General features: G+C 56.3%; 1 protein-coding gene across 3 annotated transcripts in view; it reads right to left on the minus strand.

Annotated features, from left to right (window-relative positions):
• Window positions 1–582: 582 nt before the first annotated feature.
• Window positions 583–13,490, minus strand: part of PEMT (phosphatidylethanolamine N-methyltransferase) — a 34,639-nt gene continuing 21,731 nt past the window's right edge. For all 3 annotated transcript variants that reach the window (XM_065909565.1, XM_065909563.1, XM_065909564.1), the window contains 5 exons: window positions 7,773–7,888; window positions 5,113–5,258; window positions 3,665–3,776; window positions 1,130–1,204; window positions 583–839 (listed from right to left, as the gene is read on the minus strand). In XM_065909565.1, the coding sequence (XP_065765637.1) occupies window positions 782–839; window positions 1,130–1,204; window positions 3,665–3,776; window positions 5,113–5,258; window positions 7,773–7,888 (507 nt within the window). In that variant the 3' untranslated portion in view covers window positions 583–781. The remainder of the gene's footprint in view (window positions 840–1,129; window positions 1,205–3,664; window positions 3,777–5,112; window positions 5,259–7,772; window positions 7,889–13,490) is intronic.

Here is a 13,490-nt window from a genome sequence, read left to right on the forward strand (position 1 = left end):
AGACACCAGAGGGCAGCCTTGAGGAGCTCCAAGGCAGGGCCAGCTGGCACTGCCCACAGCGCCCAGGGGCCCAGGGTGAGCATGGCTATGGGGGCTACTTCACAGGTGAGGATGCTGAGGCTAGGGGGCCAGGTGCACAGGTGGAGCCCCCTGTCTCCCATCCCAAAGGGAGTAAAGTAGGTTCTGTGCCCTTGGAGGGTCAGGGGCTGTGCAGGTGAGGCTGGGCCTGGACAAGGGCCCCACCCTGTGCCCACAGCTCTGCGGTCAGGCCTGACCACAGGCCCGGTGGCCCCATGGCTGCTCCTTGTGGCCATGTGAGGACCATGGGTCATTAAGAGAGAAATGTCAGAGTAACCAGAGATGCCGGGGGAGGGGCTCAGTGCTTCCCTCCCAGGAAGCTGAGGCTGGGCTGTCCCCCGGATGGGCAGCAGTGGGGTGAGGTGGGGGGCACAGGAGGCCCAAAGGCCTGGATAGTCCCCCCACTGTCCAGCGTGGATGACGGCACCCCTCCCAGCTCAGGGACCCTCTCCCAGACCCCAGCCTGCCCCTCCCTGACCTGGACAGATGGAGACCAAAGGGGGATGGGTCAGGCGCCTTTTATTAGTCAGAACAAGGTGGGCAGCAGGGCAGGGGGCTCTGGGGCCACAAGGTGCCTGTCCAGAGCCCTCAAGCCGTGTTTTCAAGGCACTGGACAGTCCTCACCAAGCACCGCTCTCCCCCTCAAGGGGCCTGTGCTCAGGGCAGGCCTGAGGTGGGAACTCTCACGGAGTGGCCGCAGCCGTCAGCTCCTCTTACAGGCCTGGGAGGCTTTCTGCTGATAGATTTCAGCGGTGAAGGGCCTGCAGGGGTGAGAGAGGCTTGGTCAGCTGGTGTTGAGCTTGACACTGCCACCCATGCATCCCACCCAGGGTGGACAGGGTGGGGGGTCCGAGTGTGACCAGAAAGGGCCAGCATTGCCAGCCTGGCTCCCGGGCCTGTCCTGTACCCGCTCAGCTGCCCATCTGCGGCTCTGACAGTGACCTGGCCAAGGCCAGCTGCCAGGGTCAAGGGAGGCCCTGGAGGAAGAGGAAGGCCCAGTGCGGGTCCCACGGGCACACGGTGTCCCCAGCCCACGACAGCGCCTACTCACTCCTCATACAGGATGGCGACCATGTAGATGAGTGCCACCACCGCGGTCAGCAGCAGGCCGGTGGGGCTGGCGTGCCTGCGGGGAAATGCTGGGTCAGGGGCAGGCCCGGGGCCAGCCTTCTCTCGGACGAGGGTCCACCTCACCATTGCCCATCCAGGCCCGGGCTGACGCAGGGAGAAAAAAACGACTGGCCTCCCCAAATCACCCGAGCGGTCAGCGTGTTCTTTTCTGCACAGGAGGTCGTGGGGCCTCTGCCCACCAGAAGCCATGTTCTCAGGCTGTTTTCTAGAAATTGGGCCAGGGCATCCAAAGCCAGGTGGAGTGTCCAGTGAGCCCCTTCACGGGCTCTCTGCTGGTGACTGCTGCCGGGGCTGGGCCCCCACATTCAGACAGTTGAGGAGGAGATGAAGGGAGCTGGCTCGTGGAGCCCAGGAGCTGGAGGGGAGCCTGAGGCCCAGGCTGGGGGGCTCGAGGCAGAAGGGTACCCCACTGGGGACCCTCTGCCTTCCCACCCCCACTTCCCAGAACCTCACACTGTCTCTCTGGGGGCTTCAGGGACAGTGAAGGCCAAGTGTCCCCTATGACACCCCCACCTTCCATTCTGTGGACTCCATTCAAATCGACCTTGAGGGTGAGAGGGGCCACCTGGTCCTCAGCACTGCCACGTGGACATGCCAAGGGCACAGATGCTTAGGGGATGAAACGAGATCTGCCCTCCTGAGGCCCTGCTCACGGTCCTGGTGCAGTTTCCTGGAGTGGGCAGAGCCTCCCCCCGCCCCCACCCCCACCCACTGGGGGACCTCAGGGCCAGGGCTCCGTGGCCACAGTATCCCTAAGGCGGCCAGTCCCCAGCCTGGGAAGCCAGCCCCTTGTCAGCCGGGCACAGACGCTGAACAGGAGCCAAATGCCCTTCTCTCTTCTAGTGAACTTTCCCACCTTGAAAGCACTGTCACCGAACAACCGTGTGCAGGTGATCGTCCCACACTGCAGATGAGGAAACTGAGGCCCACAGGGACCCACCTGGCAGAGCCCGGAGCCTGGGGTGGGGGGGGGTTCACAGGGACACAGCTGTGCATCTTGGGGAGGGGGCATCTCACTCAGGCTGACGGGCTGGTGCCCCGGGAATCCCAGCACCTCGGGCCTTCTGGGGCTCCCACACACTTGGTTGCTTGGGCCAACAGGAAGCCCTGTCTGTGGGGCCCCAGGCTGGGGACAGATGGGCTGGGAAGGCCTGGGAGCAGCCCTGCTGGGTCAGCGTCTGGCAACCCCAGGTAATGGAGTATGTCTAATGAGCTCTCAGACGAAGGGCTCCCTCCCCTGCATATCTGAGGCCCCTCCTCATCACCGCATGGCTGGTGCCTTCCTGAGGGGTCTGTGGGAGTCTGGGCCCCTAGGGTTCCTCAATGTTCTTGAGAACATTGGCCTAACAGCCCTGTAGAGGGGGCAACCTCTCACTCCTGGAGACAGAGAAGACCCACTCTGTGATTTTGCCCTGAGAGGCCCCATCTAAGCACAGAGGAAGAACCTGTCTCTGTGTGTGTGTGTGTGTGTATTGCAGGAGGTCAGGGAGGACTTCCTGGAGGAGGGGACACCTCAAGTTGGGTTTGCAAAGATTGACTGGGAGTGGAAGTGAGAGGAACGGTGGGTGTGCTGGCAGGGATGTTTGCAGGAGGACCTGTGTGGGGCTCCCCCTGCCAGTCTCAGGTTGGAGACATTATGAGGAGTGGCTAAGCCTGTGTGGGGAGCCTGCCTCCCTGGATTCCACTGCCCCAGTCCAGGAGAGAGGGGCCAGGCTGAAGGCAGGTGGATGGGGGGTTGCCTGAAGTGGGGCGCAGGCAGGGGGTCCCAGCAGACCTACACGTGCCCCTCCAGCTCCTTGTCACTCAAAGCCCAGAAGTTGGATCCCACATACCCGACCCCCCGAAGGTGGGGCTGGTGGGGGAACGTCCGCTCCAGACGGTCCACCATTGAGGTTTGTTCCTTTAGGCCCTGTCGTCCTTCTGGACTCTGGGACCACCTGTGATCTTCCTGGCAAGTTGTTTTCTAGCATTCGGTAAAAGCAGAATTCTATCTACAAAGAAAACCTTTCTATGGAAGAAGTCTTAATCCAGAAAATGGACAGATGGGAGCTGCCCTGGGGTGTGTGTGCCAGGCTCCTGGACTGCAGCTTGCTGGCCGGAGGGGCCCTAGTGTGTGGAACGCAGATCCTGCAGGCTGGCTGCGGGCAGGGGGCCTCCCTGCCCAGTTCCAGCACTAGGTTGGCAGCCTGTGATCCCCAGGCAAATAACAGCTTTTATATTTGTAATTGTTTAAGAAAATCAAAAGAATATTTTGTGACTTGTGAAAATGACATGAAATTCAAATTTTGCAACCACAGCCACTCCGTCACCTGCTACCCAGGAGCCTCCCGCTCTTTTAAGAGGAAGTCTGCCAACCTCGTTCTAGGATGTTCTCTGCTCCCACCGGTGAGGGGCTCCCCAGGAAAGGAGCCCTGACCAGTGCCCTGGGCTCCATAGGGCACAAGGGCTGACTCACACGATGGCCCAGCCCAGGTAGATGGCTGTGCTGCCCCAGTACATGGGGTTGTCCAGGACGCTGAATGGGAACATGGTCACTCTGGCCTCCTTGAGAATCCCGAAGTAGTCACCTGCAAACAGGGCGGGCAGGAAGGAGGGTCACAGCCTGGCTGCCCCGTCCAGAGGGAGGTGTGCAGGCCACTGGGGGGGTCCCCAGGGGCTGTACCCCCACCTGCTTTTGTCTCTGTGCCTTTGCATGTGTTGTCCCCTCTGCTTGGGGACTCTCCCCGCTCTCCGGACACCTCTCCTCCTTTGCCATCTCCTCGGCTCATGGCGCTTCCTGTGGACCTTCCCTTCACCTGCCCCCCACTGTCTAAAGCAGGCCTACCCCTACTCACTATCTCTGCTCCACCTCCCCCTCATCCCTCGGCTGGGCCATCCCGACCTGGGCTGCCAGCCTGGAGATCAGTTCTCCCCCCCGCAGCCAGCCCAGAGCTTTTCCCAGGGGAGGGTGTGGCGGTCCGAGAGGCAGGGGACACAGACCCGGTGTCCAGCGCGGCCCGGCCCAGCCTGGGCATGGCCCGCAGGGAGCAGCGCTGCTCACCAGGGCCCGCTGGTCCCAGTGTCCCTTGCGCTCCAGCACATGTGGGCCTGGAGGAGTGGCAGCTGCATCACCATCACTGCTGTCTGGGGACAGAGGGCTCGCAGCAGGGGAGCCTTTATTCCCGGTGACACAGAAGTCTGCTTCAGGGTGGCTCACAGGTGGGGCGGGACGGGGACTCAGCCACTCTGACCTACATCTCTGAGGCGCCAGGCCATTTCTCCTGGGGGCCCCGAGGCGGCTTGTGCTCCAGGCCCTTCCCACTCCCTCCTCCAGACTCTGGCTGTCCCTCACCCCACCCCTGCTGTGGGGCTGCTCACCCCTGGTCTCCTGAGGTTGGCTGGACAGCACCACCCCTCCCTCCCCTCCCTCACGCCACCCCATGAGGCCCACACCATGATCCCCAGCTCCTCCTTGGCCCCCAGAGGACCTCCCCTGCGGGACTCTCCTCCTGGGAGGATGCCCCAGTCCCCTGCGTGGCCCTCAGGGACTTGAGTGATGTGATCCCTGGCTGGCCTTCTGCTCTGGCCCCACTGCCCCCGGCACATCAACTGCCCTGCTCCCACCCCCCGGAGTCCCAACTGGGAGTTGGATGTCTAGGACATCCAGCCCTGCCAGCACTGGACTCTCAGCCCCAAAGTTCTGGAGCCACGGGCAAGCAGAGGGGTCAGTGCCCCCAACTGTCGCCAGCGCCAGACTTGCACCAGCCCCAATCGGACCTGAACACAGCAACAGAAGCTCGGCCCATCCTGGAGGCCAAGCAGCTGGCTGGGGCTTGAGGGCCTGGCCCCCCATGCTGAGCAGGGCAGGCTGAGGCCTGGAGTTGTGGGGAGCAGGGCCCCGGCCCCCCACACTCAGGGTCTTACCTAGGAAGGTCCCAGTGAAGCCCAGCGCCAGGAAACTGGAAAAGACGAACACGCCGCCCACTCCCAGGAGCGCCAGGCCCACGTGGTAGGCCGCGGGGTTGTCCAGGCTCTGCATCCGGGGCTGGCTCAGCATTGCCTGCGTGAAGCTGCGGGCAGGGCGGGGAGGTCACCGCCGTGCAGAGGGGCCGCCCATCCTGCCCCCAGGCCCCCAGAGTAGCCTGTCCAGGGGTCTTAGGCGGGTGCCGAGGATGAGTCAAGTGGCCTGCTGAGGGGCCGCCACGGAAGAAGTGACTGGAATGGGGGGCTGGTGCCTGCTTCCAGAGAAGCTAGAAATCCTGACTTGTCTGTAACACATAGTGGTTTTTAGAAATAGATCATGAATGACAATATTTTAGACTCTGCAGGACAGCAGGGTGTTCAGTCCGAGGGTGACTGGCACTGCAGAAGGAAGGAGACTCCGAACTCACGCCTCCACCCAACTCTCCCTCCGTCGTGAGGATGCCCACCCGCCCTCCGTCCTCCCTTCCTCCCTCTCTTTCCTTCTTTTGGCCATACCCCACAGCTTGTGGGATCTTAGTTCCCTGACCAGGGATTGAACTCGCGCCCTCGGCCGTGGAAGCAGGAGTCCTAACCGCTGAACCACCCTGCCAGGCTCTTTCTAGCAGAGCAAGTTCCATCTCCATTTGTCCACTCCATTAGCTGAATGTTGTAAAACTCTCCTTAGGTTGAGCTAAAGCCCTAGCACCTGCCCACGCCAGGCAGAAGGGGTCATAGTCTGTGTTCATCGACCAGGAAAAGCAGCCCCCTTCCCCTCCCCTCAAAGTGAAGGAAGGGGAACAGGGAGGCGGGAGAAGCATCTGTTTGAACAGCAAACAGGACACCACGGGCAGAGGCCTGCACGGTGACCTGTCAAACGGCGGCACATGTGTCAAGGCATACCTGGCCCCCGGTCACACTGCCCACGCCCCCTGCTCTCCACCCGCCTCTCCTGGTGCTGGGCTCAGGGTCACCCCGCAGCTCCAGGCTGAGCTGCTGGGATTGGCTCAGAGCCACACACCCCGTGCGATGTCAGGTGGCCGCGCCCATGCCCCACCCCTGCACCCTTCCTGGGCTCTGATAAACCCGCAGTTCTGAGAGCTAGCAGCTTGGGCCAGCCCCCTCCCACCCCTCCACCTTTCCTGTCTATAGAGCAGGTGGGCTGGACACAGCCTTGTGAGCTGACTGACAGATATCACTCCCAGGGAGAGGTCCTAAAGGTCACAAAACTATACCTCAAGGTGGCTGAAATGGTCAATTTTAGTAACGTGTCTTTTACCACCCACACTCGCACAAAGGCACAGAAAACCCACCTGCAAGAACCACATAAAGCAACAGGTGAAGGGTGCTGGGGAGCCGGAGAGCAGGACTCCCACAAGCCCTGCCCCTGAACCCCACCCAGACCTGTCAGCGGGGGGCAAACAGGAGGAGGACCACAGAGGAGAGAAGGGAAAACAGGCCTGCGTGGGGTGGAGGAGTCCTTTCTCTGCCCCCAGACTCCCTGGGTGGTTAGTTCATCCGGGAGGAAAGCCGTAGCCAAAAGGTAGACATAGGCTAGGCTGACGGTGACACTGGGAGAGGGGCTGGGCCTGGGGTCACTCCCCCGCCAGGCCTCTCAAGGGCCCAGGATGCGACATGTCCTGCCAGCGCCAGCCTTGTGGTAGGATGGGAGGGACAGCAGCTTGTCTGTAGACCCGCCTCTGCTGGCCTCTGCTGGCCAACAGGGGTTCGAGTCGGGGCCACATGGAGGACCCCGTCAGCCCTCCAGACAGACAGGCTCTCCATCATCTTGCCCTCCGCCCCTCCACTCTCCCCACATCCACCTGGCCGCTCACCTTGGTGCAGCCCACCTGCAGGCTCCACCCCATCGGAACAGTGGCGGGGCTGGGCCTGGGGTCCTGGGTTTTTTTTCCCTACGTGGTGGACTCAGGAGGCCAAGAATACACAAGAACTAGAAACAGCACGTTGTTGAAGGGAAACAGGCAGCATGTCCCGTCTCCTGAGACGCTGACGTTTCAGGAACTTTAAATGCCCCCTCGGTGACATCAAGGGAGAAGGGGCCATGGGGTTGCTCTGTGCTCACTCATTCATTCATTCACTCGCTCACTCGTTCAGAAGGGCCAGAGTGCCTGCAAAGGCTCCTTAGGGAAGAATGCAGGAAAGCAGCCAATCGAGTGGAAGGGTAGCACCTGCACTGGGCGGCCCACCAGGTGGGGCTGTTTGGGTCTACCCGACCCCCCCACCCTGCCACACCCCCCCCCACCCGCAAGCTGAGTTTTCAGAGTAACGGGGAGGAAGGGGGTGTGCAGCACTAACCCCATTGTGGAGGGGTCCCACCGAGCTGGCCTGGCTGCCCTCCCCTCCCCGCCCCCAGACTCAGGTCACTGCTCGTTGTGTGGGGCCACCTCTCCAGGTGGAGTCCAAGTGGGGGTTTCTCTGAGCCAACAGAGCCAGTGGGGGAGGTAGGCTCAGAGCAGCCCAGGCCTAGTCCCCCCCGCCCTGCCTCTCGCCCCTCGCCCCAGGCGCCTCCCACCTCTTCCCTGGTGGGGATGGGGTGGAGGAGGGGGCTCCCCCAGAGGCCTGGGGTGAGGTGGGGGGTAGCGGGGGAGGGGAGGGGTCCTTACCAGTGGGAGCGCAGGATGTTCAGGAGCAGGATGGCCCCACCCAGGGTGTAGCAGGCCAGGCGGGGGGACCCAAAGGCCTTGCTCAGCTTTCGGGTCTTGTGTTCCCATCTTGCGACCTACATGCAGAGAGAGCAGCTGAGACCCAAGGGGCCCTTGCCGGTGGGGGACGGGTCACATGGGGGGGGGTCATGCAGGGGAGGGGTACAGGGAGGGGTCTCGGCCCACCTCCTTGGTGGGGGACGACCTGTGCAAACAGAACACAAAGTCCTTCTGGAAGCAGCTGAACACTGAAGCAGGAGGAGGCCAGGAGACCAGGGGGCAGCTGAGCCCCTCAGTCCTGAGCAGCTCAGCTCCCCCACCCAGGGTCCAGAACACACTCACAATTACACACTCCACGGACGTGAGGTCAGGACCATGGAGGGGAGGGAGACTGGGATGAGCCCAGAGCCACCCTCTCCCACTGGACACACCCACTGTCCCAGACCCTTGGCCCTACACGCCCAGAGCTTTCACTTTTTAGCCACAGAAACCTTTTATTTTTCCAAACTCATCAGGCCCAGACTCTCAACCTTCAGCAGCTAATGGTGGAGCAAAGTGGGAGGGGGCTCCCCAGGGCCCCTTCTGACTCTGCTATCCCCAATCACCTTGCCTGTTGCTCTGGCATGAAAACCAGCTGGCCGACTCACTCTCAGTCGGGAGGGCATCTGGATGGTCAGTTTTCAGGACAGGAACCTGCACATGGTTCCTTCTGGGGGCCTGGGAGACCATCCCCTTCCAGAGTAGCTGGATCAAGGCGGGGTCCACCGAGGGGTGAAGAGAGGTCCTTGTAGGGTAAAAGTGTCCTCGAACAGAGGAAGCAGCCTGTGTTCACACATGGAACCCAGGCTCAAGCCACAAGGATGGATAGGACGTCCACACTGTCCCAAGAACCCAGGGATGTCAAGATTCCAACAGTAAAAATCACACCAACATCAACTCAGCACCTAACAATTTTAAGTGTTTCCACCTGAGCTCACTTAACACTCAAAACCAGCCTGGGCTGGGTGGGGTGAGATCCATTTATATGTGGGGAAGCCAGGGCTCCTCAGGAGTGACCAGAAGGGCCATCCAGCCATAAGGGGAGAATCTGAGTGACTCCTCAGCTCCTATCCTAGCCTAGCACCCTTTCTGTCTGAAGGGCTCAGCTGTTCTTCAAACACGCTATCTTTGGCACAGAGCCTTGTTTCTGGTATGCGATGTCAAGACGCAGATTTAAAGGCCACTGATTTTTTTTTCCTCTCTGCTGATGAGGTAATGCTTTCAAAACCAGTCAAGGAATCACGCCCTCACCCCTCCTGCAGGCCAGTGGGAGGAGCACAGACCCAGGCCACCACTTGTCCCCCACACTCGGGGACCACCAGGTGCGGTGGAGCAGGCATGTTCCTCGCTCTGCTTCTCAGAGCTCTGCCCCCCCCACCTCTGAATGGGACTTTTGAACAGAGTGGGGCCCATCATCACAAAGATGTAATCACCCAAACCCAGACACCCTAGTAGACAAGTGACTCACTCTCCTCCCAGAGTCGATGACATGGAAGAAAGTGAGGGGCTCAGGAGTCACGTCTACCAAGTGCAATGCCCACCGAGTGCAATGTGCAAACCTCATTTGGGTCCTGATGCATACACACCAACTGGAACAAGATAGTTTTGACACAATCGAGAAGAACTGAACACAGACTGAGTACTAAATGACATTTATTACTGCTGTCCTTTCTACTCCTAGCCAAGAAGGATGGCATTTACCCACTCACCTGAAACACACACACACACACACAAAACAGACAAATATGCAAGGGCTTTCCAAACACTGGACATGAAGGGTGAAGGATGCTGATTTAAGCCTCACCCCATCAATAATAACATTAAATGCTTATGACCAAACATCTCAATTAAAAAGCAGAGACTGTCAGACTGGATAAAAAATGATCCACTTGCATGCTGGCTACACGAAATACACTTTACTTATAAAGATACAAACCAGCTAACCACAACAGGCTGGCACAACAGTCACTCTACTAACACTGGTGGAAAGGAGGCTGAGTGGTTTTATAAATTTTAGACAAAGTTGATTTCAGAGCAGACATTGTTACCAAGATAGAGAAGATTGTTTCACAATTAACCAAGAAGACATAACCTCCTAAACATTCAAGCACTTGATGCCAGAGCTTACAGTCCATGAAGTAAAACCGATAAATCTGCAAAACAGAAATAGTTACTTCAATACTCCTCTCTCAGTACTGTTAGAACAGGTAAGGATAAACATTTGAATACTATCAACCAACTTGGTATACTGATGTTTGTAAAAGACCTCACTCAACAACAACAGGAAAGAAATTAGTTTCAAGTGCACACAGGACATTTACCAAGACAGACCACATTCCGGGAAGTAAAACAAGTCACGGTAAGAGTTACACATCATACAACGTGTGTTTTCTGACCACAGTGGAGTTAATCGGAAATTAATAACAGAAAAAGCTCTCTGAAAACAATCCCCAAACATCTAGAAACTAAGTAACACATTTCCCAAAAAACCAACTCCTGGGGGAAAGAAAAAATGGAGAAGGAAACAAGAAGGATTTTGAATTGAGTGAAAATGAAAGCACAACATACCAACATCTGTGGGATGCTGCAGCTTGGGAGGGTTTATGGCACTGAACACCCACAGGAGAGAGAGGGAAGGTCTCATTCACTGGTCTCAGCTCCCACAAGAAACTAGAGAAAGGAGAGAAAATGAAACCCATGTAAGTAGAAGAAAGTGTGGAGTGGAAATCGATGATAGAAAATAGAAAAACACTAGAGAAAAATCAATGAAACCAAGAGGTGGTTCTCGAAAACCTCTACTCAGACTGAGCAAGAAAAAAAAAAGACACAGATTCTCAACATCAAGACTAGAGTCTACAGACATTAAAAGGGCAAAAAAAGGATACGTGAAAAACTACACCAGTGAATGTGACCAAAACTTGTGCAGGAAAAGCAGCAGAGGGTTCGACCAGCATACACTACGTCCATCCACATATTTTGACATAGAGTCAAAAATCTTCACAAAAGAACGTTCCAGGTCCAGAGGACTTCACTGGTGAATCCTACCAAACATTTAAGGAAGAAATAATCCCAATTATGTACGAACTGTTCCCAAAAATTGAAAAGGAAGGAACACTCCCCAACTCACTCCGTGAAGCCAGCATTACCTGATACCAAAACATCACAAGAAAACTAGAGAAAAAGACCCTTTCTGAGCAAAATGCAAACATTCTAGACAAAACATTAACAAATCAGCCAATGGAATCAACAATATACTAAAAAATTAATACATCAGCCAATCTAGTGAGGTTTATACCAGGAGTGAAAAGTTGGTTTAACATTTGAAAACCAATCAATGTAATTCACCATGTAAACAAACTACATAAGAAGAAAACACTATGATTGCCTTAAGAGACACAAAGGAACATTTGACAAAAATCCAACATGCCTTCCTGACAGAAAGTCAGCGCCGGAGGTGTAATAGGGAACACCCTTGTCCTAAAGCAAGGCACCTGTGAAAACCCTGCTGCTGACATCACCCGAGATGCTCCCATAGACCAGGAAGAAGACCTCATGTCCACTGAAACACGCATGACACGCAGTCACCTACACAAACTGATGAAATCGACAGAGTGCAGGATGCGCACCCCAAAAACTGAAGCTTCTCTAAGAATTTGAGAAAAGACCTCAATAAATGGAGAGGGACTTCCCTGGTGGCCCAGCGGTTAAGACTTCTTTCAACACAAGGGATGTGGGTTTGATCCCCAGTCAGGGAGCTAAGATCACACAAGCCTTGAGACCAAAAAATTAAAACATAAAACAGAAGCAAGACTGCAACAAATTCAATAGACTTTACAAATGGTCCACATTAAAAAAAAAAATCTTAAAAAAATAATAAACAGAGTGTCGGTGGGTCTGGAAGCTTAACATTAGTTAAGAAGTCTATTCTCCTTGATTGGTCTATAGATTCAACTTGACTCCAATCAAAATCCTAACAGGCTTTTTGCTGCAAATTGACAGACTGGTTCTAAAATTCTCACAGAAATGCAAAGCACTCAGAATAGCCAAAACAAATGAAAAAGAAGAACAGAGGGGGGCCAACTCGGCAGATTTTGAGGCATGTTATAAAGGGACCGGGATCAGGACTGGTACTGGTGCAAAGGCAGACACATGGACCATCTGAACAGAACAGGAAGTCCTGAAGGAGGACCACATGTGTTGGGTTGACTGATGTGTGACCAAGTGAGAGGGCGATTCGTTCAGAGGACAGAGGGTAACGGTACTGGGTGTCACACACAGAACCCGTAACTCAGACCACATACAAAAATGAACACAAGCAGCTTAAAAGTCTGAATATGAAACCAAAACTACAAAACTTCTAGAGGAAAACGTACTAGAGAATCCGTAGACCCTGAGTTATGTAGTGATGTCTCAGACACACATGACTTGCAGAGGAGGAGATTTAATGAACCAACCTGGGGAGGGAGGGGCTGGGGCTGTCATCACGCTACCCCACCCCAGGGGGCAGTGAGCTGCCCTCCACCTCCTACTGCAGGGTCTGGGGTGGGGTGGTCTGGAGGCTCTCAACTGGCAAATTTCTCAGAGGATGGCTCGGCTGTGAGGCCCCACCGGTAGCCCACCCTGTCTGACCCACCCTTCCTGGACCCACGACGGGGCCAGTGCTGGAGACACCCCACCCATGCCCACCTGGAGGCAGCAGGAAAGACCCCCAGCACCTCTACAAGAAAGCTAGTCACACCCTCAGTAGGTCACGTGGTGGCTGCATGGCCCAAGAGCCCCAGGCCTGGCAAGGCCAGGCATCCCAACGACGTGGTCTTTGCTTAAGCAACCCAAGTGCTCGTTTTTAAGTTTTACATAGTCAATACACTAAACAGACAGGGAGACTTCTTACTGACAGAGGTCCTTGGGGATTCACCTAAATGTGCAGGTTTTCCTCCTGCACTTACGGTGTTTGAACGACACAGCATTGTAGGATCTCTTTAAAATTTTAAATGAAACAAGGCCCACAGGTATGAAGCCACTGGGAAAACAGCCAAGGAGCCAGTGGCTCAACTATTAACCAAACATAGCAAAACCCAGGTTTCCTTCTCTGATCAATATTTACATGGACTTCAGCCCCGGCAAGGAAATTTGGCTGTGTTGGCAACAGCTGGGTGGCTGTGTGGGTACGTGGGTTCGAGAAGCGGCTAGCTGGGCCTCCCTCGGCATCGGCGGGCTGGGTGGGACACACCATAGACACCATCGCTAACACCAACATCACTGTCAGCATGACCCAGCATGAGCACCTACGGCCAGGAGGCTTCTTTCTTTTTTTTTTTTCTGAGATAAGAGTAGTTTATTTTAGAAGAAGAGACTCTTTCAGGGCAGATTTAGAGGTAAAGCAAAATTCACTGAGACAGAGGACACTTCCATTGCCCTGGAAAATTCCCCTCAACCTCCTCCTTCCCCTGCCCACCAGCCTCTGCTCTGGTTTCTGCCCCGTCCAGCCTTTCCAGAGCCTGTCCACATGGAAGCCTGCCTTCTGCAGCCACCCTCCCTCAGGCACCAGACCATCCAGGGTGCTGGGCATGGATGGACCTCAGCTGGCTCCACACCCCTGCACATGTGGCTGCGGGGCTGGAGGGAAGCCAGTCTTCAGTG

Source organism: Muntiacus reevesi, chromosome 18 (genome assembly GCF_963930625.1).
Source record: "Muntiacus reevesi chromosome 18, mMunRee1.1, whole genome shotgun sequence".
NCBI classification, from domain to species: domain Eukaryota; kingdom Metazoa; phylum Chordata; class Mammalia; order Artiodactyla; family Cervidae; genus Muntiacus; species Muntiacus reevesi.